Here is a 16,203-nt window from a genome sequence, read left to right as displayed (position 1 = left end):
TTTTCTTTGCATCATGTCTGGGTCTGTTGTAGACTAATTGATAGAGATTAATTGCAATGATTTACAACAACTCCACTATTGTTGTATCATGCAACTACCAAGATGATCTTGGTCGGTTTCCGTCTAGTCAATCCTATGCTTTTTCAGTTAGGGAATGGAGCCTGGACAAGGAAGACTTTGAGAGCACAAGTACAGAATATATCTCAGAAACCTGAGGCAAAGATAAAAATAAAGTTTCCAGACCATTTAAGGACAAAGGTTCATTCCCCTCTAGTTTGTACAAAGAAAACTTCAAACATAATCCTTTAATGAGCTTTTACCAACACATGGAAAAGAGCAAAGTAATAAGGTAATACAGAAAGAATTAAGAAGTAAAGAACATTGTACTTGTAATCTTTATATAGTAAATTAATGGGGTAACTTTCCAAACTTGTACTTCCAGCGAGGAGCCTTGCCTGCCAACTACACATATGATGTAATCATGAGTGCACTGCCCACCATTTCACGATAGGTGTGGCTAGCAGTCGAGTCTCCTGCCATCAATGTGAATTCAGTAAACCAGCTCCTAATACAGAATGATACTATGTGCAGAGTTTAGTAGTTTTGCAAGCTATCTTATTTCATCCTTTTCCATTTTGGTGGAAATTCTAATAATAATTTCTAAACTGAAAATAACAATTGCTTCTTGTAACTTGAAAGAGTGCTAATGTTTGTTAAAATCAAAAAGTATAAAATGCCAGTAAAGCATTCCATTTTTTGTTTTGATCAGCTAGTTGTAAACACAGCCACACAATACACATGGGCTAGAGGTCCTTATAACAACCAGTTATTGGGGTAGATTTTCAACTTTGCTGCTCGGACATAAAACTGGTGTTGAGGATTGACTGACCTTTATACGCCCAGGCGGGAAATTGAAAATCTACCCCATTGCTAGAATAAAAGAATATTGATCAGTGTTATTCATAATACACTTGTGACAGTACAAATAAACTGGTTCCGACTTAAGACCTGAAATATCATGGGCAACTGTTAGTGACGCTAGCAGTAGTTTCTTTCAATGAATACAATGTTATGAAGAGGTTCCTATAAATCTGATATGTACATACTTCAAAAATGGCACCACGTGGCTGAAGTTCCCTGTGGTCCTGCTCTAGCAGTGGAAGTGTGGCAGGGCAGGACCTCTGCCCATTGTTTGTGCCTCTGAGCCCCTCACATTTCCTGGGATCAGCGGGCCTTTAAATATTTTGGGAGAACACCAGTGCCACATATGGCACCGATGGCATGCCCGCCTCAGTAGCAGAAGGGGAAATTACTGCAGCGTACATTGGCTGTCGGGGTAGTGGAAACAGAAGTAAAGAAACAAGTCAAAATGCCCACTTCCTGCTGCTGCCACTTTCTGTGATAGAATTGAACGTTATGTGATTGATAGCGTTGCTGAAACTCTCCTTTTAAATGAATGTAATTTTGATTAGCCCCTCCCGAAGTCTTTAGCAATGCTGGTTGTTGAGAATACACTGGTGTCCTGTGAACTCAGCAGCAGCAGGGCAGAAATGACAGGAAGTATATCGTAGGGAATATTTGCTCATTTTCATGGCATCATAGAACGCCCGCCTGTACGTGGGTGGATGTATGATGCGACGGTTCCACTTCTGATGGAATTTTTGAAGGGTGGACAAAGGGATGAGGGCTCAGTGTAACCAGGTCTCAAATACTGCCCCCACCCACCCACCCACCTTTTATTCTCCTAGAGTTTCACGGTCTTCCCCCAGAAAAGATTGTTTCTAAATCTCCTTTCAAGATATTGTTATAAGCCAAGTTTACTATATTTTGTAACAAATGGACCATATTATTAATGTGGTAACAATGATGCATGAATTGCTTCAATATTAGGTCCCCTATTGGCAGCTTATAATAGTCCAGCTATACTACACAGTTTGGACTGCCTGGGAACATGTAAGCTTAAATTCCTCCAAATTTTCTCTCCTCTTTTCCTGAAGACTTTGGCCTAGAAATTTGTCTCGGGCGGTGGCACAATACGGGCAGTATTGGATTGGCTGCCCATTAAATACAGCGTCTGATATTCAGTTCTATTGCAGTCAATGCAACTGAATATCAGGCACGGCGTGTAATGGGTGACCGATCTGATACCACCCATGTTGTACCACTGCCCTAGGCGAATTTCTAGGCCTTTGGCTTTTGCTGCAATATGCTTCCATTCCTGCCATTTCACTCAAGTAGCCATTCTTCATGATTATGCCTAAACAGTGAATGTGGCACACTATTCGACCATGTATAGCATCATGGCTATACCCAGTCCTTTTCTCATCTGATATCCATAACAAACACATTATAGCAGTGGTGACTGAATATGAGATTGGGACTGGATAGTAGTCAGGAATAGGAATCCTGGCTAATTTAACTTCTCCCTATCCAAGGGGATGTAGGCCAGTTGTACCCTGGCTGAGATCAGCTGACTCGACAGACCGAAAATTGGATCTGGGCTCACATAGAGGACGATTTCCTCAATGTATCATAAAATCGTAAACCTTTTGATGGGCTGTACAATTTTGTTACATATAGCACTGAAAGAAAATCTTTCCCTCTTTTAATGCTACAGGAAAATAGGAATGCACAGGACCAGAAAAGACCTTTACGGCCCATCTAGTTGATCCCAGGCGCGCTTTTACCCAATATGCTCTCAGGGGCCTGAGCTTCATCTGTAATTTTTTTTTAAGGTCATTAATGTTAAAATGTTACTGGGTTTTAGACACCGGCAGGTAAAGTTCTTCATTTGTATTTAAGCATGTATGCACAGAACTCCTCTATCCTTGACTAGAGAGTGACAGAGATGGCAGTTTAATTCAGCACTACTGGCTCTCCGCAACGCTAAACAGGTATCAATATCAAAATGCTCCTTGCAGTAAAACCATGCCCTAAGTATTGTGCCCTACGTAGTTCATCAATAAAGTGTACTTTTGCATCTTAGCAATACAAGCATAGCAAGCAATTGTGCAGTCACTGAAGTGCGGAGCTGGGTTGATTGCAACAATGGAGCTCATTAAAATCTTTGCACTAAAGCTATCCAGTGTTTTTGTTCTTTGTGCTAACAATGAGGTAAATATTTGTCTTCACCACATGGATATGGGTAATCTGTTGGTGAGCTTCACCCACCCATTGTAGAACCAGACCAATTCCCATTCACTTCAAGTCAATGGAATGAAAATCCAACGGGTTCTACAACAGGCGGGCGATCCATGCGGTGACGGTGAAAATTTACTCAATATATTCTGCATACCAACCAGTTGATTAATATCTGATGAAGTTTCTTTGAGGTAGCAGTCTTTGCAAATACTTTTATAACCTGAAGTTTACCAATCTCTCTAATCCCATTGCTCTATAACGTTGCCAACAGTCTAATGTTCTATATTCAGATTATTCTGTTCACCCACTCTGTTCCCAGAAACAATCCGAGTATTAAACATGAGGAAGTTTCACTAGGGGGACATTGGGAAAGTATAATATTACTGGCAACCTGCAGGAATAAATACACTTTATCTAAAATGTGCAAAACCGATGAGAAAATTAGTTTAACAATTGACCAAACAAACAGTGAATTAAGGAAAAGTAACTGTGCAGCAGAAGGACTGGAACAGCCCTAAAGGAGGTGTTCTATGGATTTAATGTGACATAAATGAATGCAATCAACAAGCTTATTCCTTGTCTTCATGAAGGCTCAACACCCTTAGTCAGGTGAGCACCTTCAGTTCATTGTCCCGGGGAGATCGGATTGGCTGTTGTCAAGGTAAATAAGGTTGACCTCCTGTGGAAGCTGGTATCTAGTAGGAGGGCTCCATTGGCATGCCATAGGCTGTTTCATGTGGATGTGCGGTAGTTGCTGGTGAAAACATTGACCTTTCTTCTCCTTTAAATGACAACCAGCTCCCTCATTACACGTTGCAGGTGTTGCACGTTCTATGGGTAAAAAATAAGATTAAACATACTGAATGGTGCATATCAATGCAGTCCTTTATGTATTTTGTAATTATTATCTTAAACAAAGATTGTAATAAAGTGCAATCTCAAATATAACTACTTATCCACAGTGTTATGTTTCATCACATGGGATATCAGGGTGGTGCCAGAGGACTGGAGAATTGCAAATGTTAAACCCTTGTTCAAAAAAGGGTGCAAGGATAAACCCAGCAACTACAGACCAGTCAGTTTAACCACAGTAGTGGGGAAGCTTTTAGAAATGATAATCCAGGACAAAATTAACAATCACTTGAACAAGTGTGGATTAATTAAGGAAAGCAAGCACGGATTTGTCAAAGGAGGTTGATGTGGTGTACATGGACTACCAAAAGGCGTTTGATAAAGTGCCACATAATAGGCTTGCCAGCAAAGTTGAAGCCCATGGAATAAAAGGAACAGTGGCAGCATGGATACGGAATTGACAAAGTGACAGGAAACAGAGAGTAGTGGTGAGCGGTTGTTTTTCGGACTGGAGGAAGGTATACTGTGGTGTTCCCCAGGGGCCCATACTAGGACCACTGCTTTTCTTGTTTATATTAATGACTTGGACTTGGGTATACAGGCCACAATTTCAAAATTTGCAGATGATACAAAATTTGGAAGTATAGTGAACAGTGAGGAGGAGAGTGATAGACTTCAGTAAAACATAGACATGCTGGTGGAATGGGTGGATACGTGGCAGATGAAATTTAATGCAGAAAAGTGATACATTTTGGTACGAAGAACAAGAAGAGGCAATATAAACTAAAGGGTACAATTCCAAAGGGGGTGCAGGAACAGAGAGACCTGGGGGTATCTGTGCACAAATCATTGAAGGTGGCAGGGCAGGTTGAGAAAGCGGTAAAAAGCATACGGGACCCTGGGCTTTATATATAGAAGCAAGGAAGTTATGATGAACCTGTATAAAACACAGGTTCCGTCTCAACTGGAGTATTGTGTCCAATTTTGGACACCGCACTTTAGGAAGGATCTGAAGGCCTTAGAAAGGATGCAGAAAAGATTTACAAGAATGGTTCCAGAGATGAGGGACTTCAGTTACGTTGATAGACTGGAGAAGCTGGGGTTGTTCTCCTTAGAGCAGAGAAGATTGAGAGGAGATTTGATAGAGGTGTTCAAAATCATGAGGGGTCTAGACAGAGTAGATAGAGAGAAACTGTTCCCATTGGTGGAAGGGCTGAGAACCAGAGGACACAGATTTAAGGTGATTGGCAGAAGAACCAAAGACGACATGAGGAAAAACATTTTTACGAAGCAAGTGGTTATGATCTGGAATGCACTGCCTGAAAGGGTGGTGGAGGCAGACTCAATCATGGTTTTCAAAAGGGAATTGGATAAGTACCTGAAGGAAAAAAATTTGCAGGGCTACGGGGAAAGGGCGGGGTGTGGGACGAGCTGAAGTGCTCTTGCAGAGAGCTGGCACGAGCTCGACGGACCAAATGGCCTCCTTCTGTGCTGTAACCATTCTATGATTCTATAAATTGAAGATGAGCACATAGAGTATTATTCAGAAGTTCAAAATGAAGTTTTCAAATTCATTTCTCCTTTTATTAGTAATATGGTATATTAAAAAGTATGATATTTGTTTTGGTTACATTGAAAATAAGTCAATAATGACTTAGATGAAGTGATGTTAAATATGGACTATCAAATTACACACCTAAACTATACACAATGGCCTGGAATTTATGGTTGTAATGAAGGCAAAACTGTCAGCGTTTGTCGTCTTTACCCTGTGAAACTGACAGCAACTTCAGGTGTCCGCACATGCACAGTTAAACGCAGCAATCCAGAAGTTGCTGCCAGTAGTTCCCTGCTCCTCCACAGGGCGCATTTTTGAAGACCCCACATATGGCCATCTTTTTGAAATCACTGAACTAACGAGAACTTCAGCTTTTGCGTTCCAATATCGCTGTTAAAAACCCTCGAAAATGTTAAACCTTGTTCAATGAGGTGTAACTGGGTTTTTAACGGTGTAATAGGTCATAATTACTGCTGAACAACCTCTCTGGCCCTGAAAAACGAATTTTATATTTGTGGAATGTCAAATTTTTCCATTGGTAAAAATTCCATATTTTTTAATATAATAATTGTTTTAAAGTTTTTTTAATGCTATTCCAGCTTCCACCTTAATTCCATGTGTATGCCCCAATCTTTATTTCACTCTTTATTTGTAAAATTTATTAAAAGTGAAACATAATTGGTTCATTTTACTTTCTGGTTTGCGGTCGGTGAGAACTCTTCAATGTGATTGCCTGCTTAGCCTGCTTGATGGCATCACTGTTGCTGGATGCCAGACTTGGCACCAGAATCAAATTAACGTCAGGAAAGGTGAAATCGACGCCACGGAGATCGCTAGATCTTTGTGGGCAGCTTTCTTCAAGGTCAGTGGCGAGCGCCGTCACTTCTTTGCTGACCGCAAAATGCCGGCCAATGTTATCAATTTAACAGGTCTCTATAGAAATGGCTTACGGGACATTTTTAAATTCTCCGAAATTGATAGATTTACACTATAACTTCCAATTTTAGTATATACTACGTATTTTCCTCCCTTGCAAACATTTTCAAATAGGCTGGTAATACTCTGCAGAAAATGCATACATGCTACTGACAAGAAATGGACATAAAAGTGGCAATATTATTTGAAAAGAGAAACAAATTGCTGCACTTTGTAATCGAGCAAGCAGTTTTATATTATAGCCCTGTAATGAAAATCTACACTTCATTTTCACATCAATATCAAAAAACAGTACTTATGCGTTTATAGATTGAAAATTACTGTTATGTCAAAATATGGCGGACTGGAATTTAAGCGGTGCCACTGTAGAAATCTCACACAAAACTCCAATTAAAAAAAAATCCCGCTAACCTGATTCTGTGGCGTGGATATGAGTTTCTGTTCTGATAACATGGACCATACAAGCTTCTCCATTCTTCCAATTAGATTCCACCACAGTATAAAACTGGAACAATCATGTAGCAGATTGTAAATAAACACTAAATCCAGCAAGATACAACAGATATAACTGCAAAAATGAATGCAAAGAAGCTATTTCAACTTTCATTGCAAAGCTGTAGTTTCCATTACAAGGACCCGTTTCAATATTAATAAACAAACAAACTGACTGGTCTGTCAGTCGTCAATTATTTTTAGAAAAGTGTATTTTGCTGATACAGCAATCTCTAATTCCTCAGCAAGACCACAGGCATTAGTGATCGTATGCTCCTATTTAGTGGAGCAGAAATCTGCTTACCCTTTCCCTCTGGACTTTCTTTCACATCAGATATTTTGTTCTGGATACCCGATGATTCGCTATGTGCACTCTCCCATTGGTGAAGGAAAAGTTACAAGCCCTGAAGTACTGCTTATTACCAAAGACCATGAATGACTTCTAGTTCCATTGTTGTGTTCTAAACTTCTCCTTTCTTACTATTAATTTGATATGTTACTGTATTGATTTAGGCTATATGTTTTTAAAAAAAACACAATTAAGGTAACTCCTGGATAACCCCAAGACAATAACCTAATTGAGGGGTTGAAATAACATCAGACTTTATGGTGAAATTGGAGCCTTGCTTGCCCAAGGCTGGATTTACTGAATTTTGTCAGGCAAACTACTCCCTTCATTCAATATGCTAATATCACTTCAGTTTATACATTTACATGTTAATGTCACATCAGTCATTTAATCATCTTCTGTTTTCCATTTAAGCACTTTACAGGTCATTCTACTTCCTCTCCCATGTGTGCATGTGTGTGTTTCTGTGTCTGTCTGTTTTCTCCTTCCCTTTTACTTTGTTCTGTTCCATTTGTAATAACTTCCAGTGTCGACAAAGGATGCATACCTGAAATGTTAACTTATCTGTTCTCTCCAAAGATGCTGCCTGACCCGCTGAGCATTTCTAGGATTTTCTGTTTCTGTTTCTCCTCTCTGTCCTCTGCTATGTACTCAGGCCAGGCCAGTCCTCAGCCTCTGCTCCTCTCCCAGGCCCATCCTAAATGCTCCCTCCCAGGTCTGTCCTTGAATCTGTAAGCTCCATTCTTTCTCTCCCACCAAGGCCTGCCCTAAGTACTCGAGCTCTAGGTTTGCGACTTCTCTCCTGGTGAGGCCCGTCTTGAGTTCTCCATCTTCAGCTCTCTTTCCTCCTCCCCACCAAGCCCTGTCCAAAGTACACCAACTCTACTTCCTGTCTAAAAGTAGTTTTAGTAGCAGCCCCATCCACCGCTCGCTCAGGTTGTACTTCTCACTCCTCCCATTATTCTTCTTATCTCATATTTTGCGCCCTACCTCCATGCTTCACTCTCTGTCCCTCTGTTCCTCTTACCAATCCTGTGCCTCCTAGCCATTTTTGGAATGCAGACTAAGATTAATGGACAGAAAATCCTGCACAGCTTGCTAACCTTTATGCCTGAATTTCTGATATGCACTCCCGGTGAGTGAAACTCCACGACGAGAAAGCAAATTTGTAAAATTGATCCTTTAGTGCCTAAAGGAAAATCTAACTTAATCACTATCAGATATCTAACTAGTGTATTTAACCTGGCTTTAAGGTTATCTTTCTACTTCTTGAGGTGCTTTGCTCCAATCTTAGATCAAGAAGCTTGAGCAACGGATGTCTGTGGAGTAGTTATGGTCTGTTGGCAATCACCAAAAATACCAATTGTTTCCATTCAAGTATTAAGCAACCAGTGTTGGGTAGAGCAGGTTTTGAAACCCATAGGGGGACTGAAGATGACATCAATTTGGGCAGAGCAGCACCAATGTATGACAGGCAGTTGCAGCAGATAAGTATTGCTGCTAGTGACACAGAAGGTTCTGGAACCTTGTTTGTAATGCTTATAAAAGTTTCAACTAGAGAATATTGGAACTCATAATTGTAGAATGCTACAGCACAGAGACAGACCATTTGGCCCATCAAGTCTGTGTTGGATGTTCTCCACATGAGCCATCTAGTCTAATCATATTCTCCTATAGAATCAGAGCATTGGATTAGAGTTGTATTGGAGTAGAATTGTTCAACGTTGTTAGTTCAGTGAAGAACTTACTCGGTTTTGAATGGAGTAAAATCCATCTGAGAGTCTGATAGGAAACTTTAAATTCTATAAAAGTTTTCAAAACAAAAAGTTATGAATCAGGGACCTCAGAGCAAGTAACTTGAGTGAACTTCAAAAAGGGACTGCATATGATTGTCACAACACCAGAGACTGCTCACCAACAATTAGGATCACCAACCAAAAAAGTGGAGTTTATACATTGCACAAAGGGCAAGATATATGACATAATCACAGAATAAAATACTTTACAAGAACAGTGCTCGAATGATTTTTCTCTTAGATGTGAGCTATTCAACACTGTATGTTGGCCAATGAACAAAGAGTTCTCTGTCTAGTAAAAATTATATAGAGAATAATAAACACCTGGAAGTGATTAGTGAAGTAATGCCATTGAGAAGGTTCAAAGATGAGAGCAAAGCTCAAGCAGTTTATAACTGTCCACAAAATGAAATTACAGACTTGTAATAGATCCCATGTTTCTGTTATTATTTCTTTTTCTAACACACACTGTGGAGTTGATGAAGTGGTTTTATTCTGTGTTTAGTCCATTTTAATTTGGCCGTGTATGTGTCATGGAGAACCTCAAGCGCTAGGCTGCTTCGACAGAGTTGATTCGGTAGATCTTGACTTTGCACAATTGTGTAAAATGAGTGATAGCGGATGAAATCAATGGAAGCAAAAGAGGGTGACCATATTTTCTAAACCGAATCTGGGGACACACAGGGTGGGAACACAGTAAAGTAGCCAGGATGGAAAATGTAGTTTGGGCAGCGTAGCGAGGAAATTTTTTCGCAGCGTATGTTTTAACAGATGCACTTATACAATACAAATGCAAAACAAATATGCATATAACTACTGCAGATGTGATGTCACACTATTGACGGGCATTCAGACACCGTTTATAATTAATACAATAACACCGTTTGGTTTCGCAGGGCTTCGAGCTCCCTAAAGTTGCCCATGACTCTTGACTGCTAACATTGCTGCAGACTCTTGCTGACACCAGTCCTTTTGTTTCCACTGCGCTTAAGTGTCGCTGACTGATTTTTTTCAAAAATAAACACATCATATATTAACAGAATCATTGGGCGTAACCAACACCGACCGACCAAATGGCCTCTGAATTGCAACCATTTTGAATTAAGCGGGTGGGGGGAGATGACAAAATCTAAATTATGTTAATGTACACAAAAACTCAGTAAAATAAATTAACAATCTCATCTGTTTTGCAAAGATTCCTTCATAAGATAAATAAAAAATCTATTTTTTTCTGGATCATAATTATATGATGCTGTTTGACAGAAAGCACATGTGCATAAGCTCTGGGGGACCTGCTATCTTATAAATTAATTAAGCTCAGTGACTCTGGTAATTATATCACACAAACCTGCCGACAAATCGGCTTGCGACTGCCTGTGATTCAAACTGGTACATCCCATTGTGAAGGAAGAGGGGGAAAAAATTGGGGGCTTTGGGTGTCGAGCGAGGCTGGGTCGGGAGCGCACCCGAACTTGCTGGTGGCACGTCCAGTCAGCGCTCTCAGTGGACGCAATTGACAGGGGACGCCCGGGAAGGAAACGTGTAACCGGGGACTCTTCCGGGGACATTGTTTGCCTAGGGACACAGTACCTCATCCAGGGACTGTCCCTGGAAAATGGGGACATATGGTCATCCTAAAATAAACATTGGGAGAGATGTAAAAATGGGCTACCGGCTTGCCATCACCCGTTGTGCTCTATCGCACAGTCAAGATCTACCCTGTTGTGTGCTGCCAGCCTCACCAGTCCTGATCTTAGCTGGCCACTATGAGGTATAAGAGAAGCTAGGGGACATTTCTCTCTGGTTTTTCTCTCCTTATGCAGAGGTACCTGGCCTCCACTTGGCAACTCTCAATGACAGTGTGGTTAAGATCAAAACTCAATGAAGCAGTAAAATTGAGCCCTCGTCCCAAACCCTGGCATAATGGGCCAGTTTTTAAAAAAAGTTAGTTGAAATTAATTATTTCTTTTCAATTTATCAAATTGTTTATTCCTGTGGTGTTCTTCTTCACTAGGCAGGAAGAACATTGAGGCAACCATAACAACTTGGGAAGGAGTTGATACAATGTACAGAAAGCATCTGGTAATGACTGGATGCAGGCAAAGCTTTGGAGTTCAGCTCAGATAGTTTTGGCACTAGCAGGAAAGACGGGTACAGTTGGGTATGAGGAAAATGATAACAAAATACTGCAGATGCTGGAAATCCGAAATAACAACAGAAAATGCTGGAAAAACTCAGCAGGCCAGGCAACATCCGTGGAGAGAAATTAGAGTCGACGTTTCGGGTCTAACCCTTTTTCAAAACTGGAAAGGAAATGAAATAGATCGAAAGGCAGGGCTGCGAGAGAACAAAAGAAGTGAAGAGACATTAAGAGGTATTCAAAACGAGAAGAGATGGTGATAGGACTAGTGGAGACAAAAGACGGCTCAGATTAGGTGTGAAATGTTCTGGCAGAATGAGAGACAGCTGCCATGTGGGAGAGAGAAAAAAAAAGGAAAGGGGGGGGGGGAGGGGGGAGGGAAAAACCAAAACAAAGGGGTGGATAAAAAATATAAGTAAAAATGTAATAGGGTCCAAGGTTATGATCTGAAATTGTTAAACTCGATAATGAGTCCGGAAGGCTGTAAAGCGCCTAATCGGAAGATGAGGTGCTGTTCCTCGAGTTTACGTTGAGCTTCTGTGGAACAATGCACGAGGCCAAGGACGGTGAGGTCCGAGTGGGAATGGAGCGGTGAATTAAAATGACAGGTGACCGGAAGCTCGGGGTCACCCTTACGGACTGAACAGAGGTGTTCTGCAAAGCGGTCACCCAATCTGCATTTGGTCTCCCCAATGAGGAAAATGATGATGGGTTGATGTGGGTAAGTCTGATACAAATGGAGGTGTAGGGGAGAAATTAAGGTGCATTGTACAGGCATAAGGTTAATAGAAACAGCTCTGTTATTTATTTAGTGACTGATTAAAGAGTTTGATGCAAAATTTCCTAGTTTAAGCTTGAAAGCTTTATTGCAATGGTTCCTGCACTAAATCTTATTGCTTTCACTAAGAAGGCATTTGCATTAATGCTAACTGACAATAGGGGTGATTTTGACTTTGTGTGATGGTGTATAATGGGTGTTAGCGAATCGGCAGCCCGTTTTACACCTCTACCGATTTTTATTTCCATTGAAGTGACAACAACAACAACTTGTATTTATATAGCGCCTTTAATGTAGTAAAATGTCCCAAGGCACTTCAGGAGTATTAAAAGACAAAAAATGTTGACACTGAGGCACATAAGGGGAAATTAGGGCAGGTGACCAAAAGCTTGATCATAGAGGTAGGTTTTAAGGAGCGTCTTAAAGGAGGAAAGAGAGGTAGAGAGACAGAGAGGTTTAGGCAGGGAATTCCAGAGCTTGGGGCCTAGGCAACAGAAGGCACAGCCACCAATGGTTGAGCGATTATAATCAGGGATGCTCAAGAGGGCAGAATTAGAGGAGCGCAGATATCTCAGAGGGTTGTGAGGTTGAAGGAGACTACAGAGATAGGGAGGGGGCGAGGCCATGGAGGGATTTGAAAACAAGGATGAGACTTTTGAAATCGAGGCGTTGCTTAACGGGGAGCCAATGAAGGTCAGCGAGCACGGGGTGATGGGCGAACGGGACTTGGTGCGAGTTAGGACACGGGCAGCCGAGTTTTGGATGACCTCAAGTTTACGTAGGGTAGAATGTGGGAGACCAGCCAGGAGTGTGTTGGAATAGTCAAGTCTAGAGGTAACAAAGGCATGGATGAGGGTTTCAGCAGCGGATGAGCTGAGGCAAGGACAGAGACGGGTGATGTAATGGAGGTGGAAATAGGCGGTCTTAGTTATGCTGCGGATATGTGGTCGGAAGCTCATTTCAGGGTCAAATATGACACCAAGGTTGCGAGCAGTGTGGTTCAGCCTCAGACAGATGTTAGGGAGAGGGATGGAGTCAGTGGTTAGGGAACGGAGTTTGTGGTGGGGACTGAAAACAATGGCTTCGGTCTTCCCAATATTTAATTGGAGAAAATTTCTGCTCAGAACTGGATGTTGGACAAGCAGTCTGACAATTTAGAGACTGTGGAGGGGTCGAGAGTAGTGGTAGTGAGGTAGAGCTGGGTGACAAGTACCTTGTATGCATCACAAACATTAAGTTAAACATCAGACTTGTATCATTCAGTAAGGAGGGTGTGCGGGAAGGAAATGAAGCTCTTTTGGTGTGTTGTATGACATCAGAAAGAAGAGATGTAAAATCTGCTTAAATCATATTACAGTAGCTCTTTTTCCATCTGTTCAAATATGAAAAAATTAATCTGCACTTTTTACAAATGTCACAATACTTGGTTAACGAAATACAAATCTACTACCCCAACAATGGATGAGTTGCAGTGCTTGACAAAAATCAAGCTCACATTGAAGTGATTCTATAAACCAACATTAAAAAAAAATAAAACAGTAATTGGAGAATGGATTTGTGCTGCAGAAATGCCTTTTTCAAAAAGTTCCCACTGAAGGATGCATCGTACCATATTGTTAGTCACAGCATATTAATTCATTGTGTGATGGTGCCACAAAAATGTTTCTGCTTTATTTTACTTAATTCCACCAAAAATATGTTTTACATTATAAAAATTACATTTATAAATTAAAGAGAATGACAATACAGAAGAAAGGAAAGTGATTAGGTTGTGGAAGGATATTACTGTCACCCTGCTATACTTACAACATCGAAAATTTGAATATAAAATATTGTCAAACGCCATTATTACAAATTCGTGAGCATTTATCAAATCAATTCACTGATGGGAGTAGGCATCGTCTTGTTGAGGTTTCAGCTTGTTTGCTGATTGTAATGGAACTTCATCTGGGACAAGGAAAGAAGCTTGTTTTAATCAATGGTTTGTAATAACAGGGTTGTTTCAGCGAGGATCGATTACAGTGTATCTGGTTAATTACAGTACACTCGTATTGCAGAGAGAAATGTGGTGAAGGTTCGATGCTTGGCAGAGCAAACCACAGTAAACACTGCTATGCTCTGTGCCAGAACTCGCAGGTAGACAATCTGCAGCTTCTGCTAGAGATGTAGGTGACTGAAATGCTTGTAATCTGGGACTGTAACAACCAATTATCTCTGTAAGTGAGCATTCGGTCAATTATGGAAACAACGATGAAAGGGGAAAGTAATCCTATGTGCATATACAGTCGTTGATTGGCACTTGTGCACAGAGCTCCTCCATGTCCTGTAGAACTTTTGTTAGTTGCCTTTCTTACCTTTAATTATCTTCACTTACAGCACTGCTCTGTGGAGCCCTGTAATTATGCACTTCAGGGCAATGTGCAGAACAGATATGCGGAGGTGACGTCAACAAGCACGATCCACTTTTGCACGCATGCTCCGCAGAATGATGATCTCCCTTTATCTGTTTTATTGATGTCTTATGGTGAATCTTTCAACTCAGCCTGTATTACCATTAATTTAAGTCTCTGCTGAGTGTAAGATTCCACCAAAGGAGGTCCCTTTTCTGTGTACGGGAGGTGCTGAGAGGCAATTTCCCTGGCTAATATGCTGTGACTTACAATGTGATACCCTTACATGGCTGATTATGTAGAGGAACCCTTTAAACGAAGGTAAGAAAAAGAATAAAAATTGCAAAAAGATGTTGGGCCACAGAAGAGCTAGGACAGTACTCACCAGAGGGTTATTTTCCTGTTTAAATAAATATTTGTACATACTAAACAACAGAAAATTGATGCTGCATCCTAGTTAAATGTGCTTTCAGAGGCTTGCAGATTGAAGCATTGGCATCCTCATGCGCAAGTCTCATCTTGTTTGGATTACATTTTCCAGCAAATACAAGGACAGTTTTGCATTTAATAAATGAAAGAGTAAAAATATACAACAGCGTTTGTTTTGTTGGTAAAACATCAGTAGATCAGGATCCAAGCAACCAGATCAAACACTTGTGCAGTCTGTACCACACCCATAGCAACTGGCCCAGGAGCAAGATTACTTGATTTCACAATGTAATGTTAATTAAGAATACTCTCAATTATGCAGTTATATTAGTCACCCATTTTACAGATTGAATACAGTCCAAGCTTTTAAAACAATGAAGCAATTGATATTGGGACATGTAGTGAGTAATTCCTAAAAGAACAATAAAATGAACCAGGGATATGATTTCAAGGCAAGAGAACCACAAGATAGTTTAAAAAAAAAACAGATTAACAATTGGAGTTGTTAATTTAAGGGGCTGATTACCATTCAAAAATCTGTCTATCTCCACCTTAAATATATTCAATGACTCAGCCTCCACAGCTCTCTGGGGAAGAGAAATCCAAAGATTCACGACCCTCTGAGAGAAGAAATTCCTCCTCATTTCCGATTTATTCTGAAATTATGCCCCCTAGTTCTAGATTCCCCCACGAGGGGAAACATCCTCTCTGCATCCACCCCCTTCAGAATCTTAGGGGGTGATTTTGCCAATGGGGGCGCGTTGGAGGCGGGACTGCTGCTTGTCGGGATTTAGTCCCGCCTCCATCAACTTGTGGCCAACCCACGCTATTTTCCCTTGATTGACCTTGTTAAGCTCACCCAGCGGGCTTAGCAGGCCAATTAATGGAAAGCCGGTGACACAGAACGTCAGCATATGACGTTTCATCTGTCAACAATTTTGGACAGATGAATTGTCATCGTTTGACAGCTTTGAGAAGCTGTCAAACACTGACATTCTCTGTTGTTTGGTGAGTTCTTGTACTCAAGACTCACCAAACCTATTTTCTGAGCAGAAAGCAGATGGCTGTTGCATCAGAGAATGCAGCCGCCATTCTGTCATCTCTGCCGTGGAGATGCCGGAGCCTCCGGATCCCTAATGATTGAAGCCTGCAGAAAGAAACAAAGGTAAGGAAACTTTTTCTAACACTTTTCACTCACCTCACATACTTACCTCTCCACACTTGCACCCATCACTCACCTCCACAGTGCACTTTTCAGCCCCTCTCACCCCCGCAGACCCACTGCTCGCCTCGCTGACCCTGGCGGGGTTTCCTGACGTCGGGAAGCCCGCACTTGCAGGGG

At 41.1% G+C, this 16,203-nt stretch overlaps 1 protein-coding gene across 1 annotated transcript in view; it reads right to left on the bottom strand.

The window, feature by feature from the left end:
- Window positions 1-300: 300 nt before the first annotated feature.
- Window positions 301-16,203, bottom strand: part of egf (epidermal growth factor) — a 210,417-nt gene continuing 194,514 nt past the window's right edge. The window contains exons 24-25 of the mRNA XM_085962213.1: window positions 6,899-6,992; window positions 301-3,972 (exon numbers count right to left, since the gene is read on the bottom strand). Coding sequence (XP_085818339.1) covers window positions 3,761-3,972; window positions 6,899-6,992 — 306 coding nt within the window. The 3' untranslated portion in view covers window positions 301-3,760. The remainder of the gene's footprint in view (window positions 3,973-6,898; window positions 6,993-16,203) is intronic.

Source organism: Somniosus microcephalus, chromosome 2, assembly GCF_052327205.1.
Source record: "Somniosus microcephalus isolate GS21.2 chromosome 2, FLI_Smic_1.0, whole genome shotgun sequence".
In the NCBI taxonomy this organism is placed as follows: Eukaryota; Metazoa; Chordata; class Chondrichthyes; order Squaliformes; family Somniosidae; genus Somniosus; species Somniosus microcephalus.
Note: the sequence above shows the minus strand (reverse complement) of the source record. Positions and strands in the feature narration are given on the sequence as shown.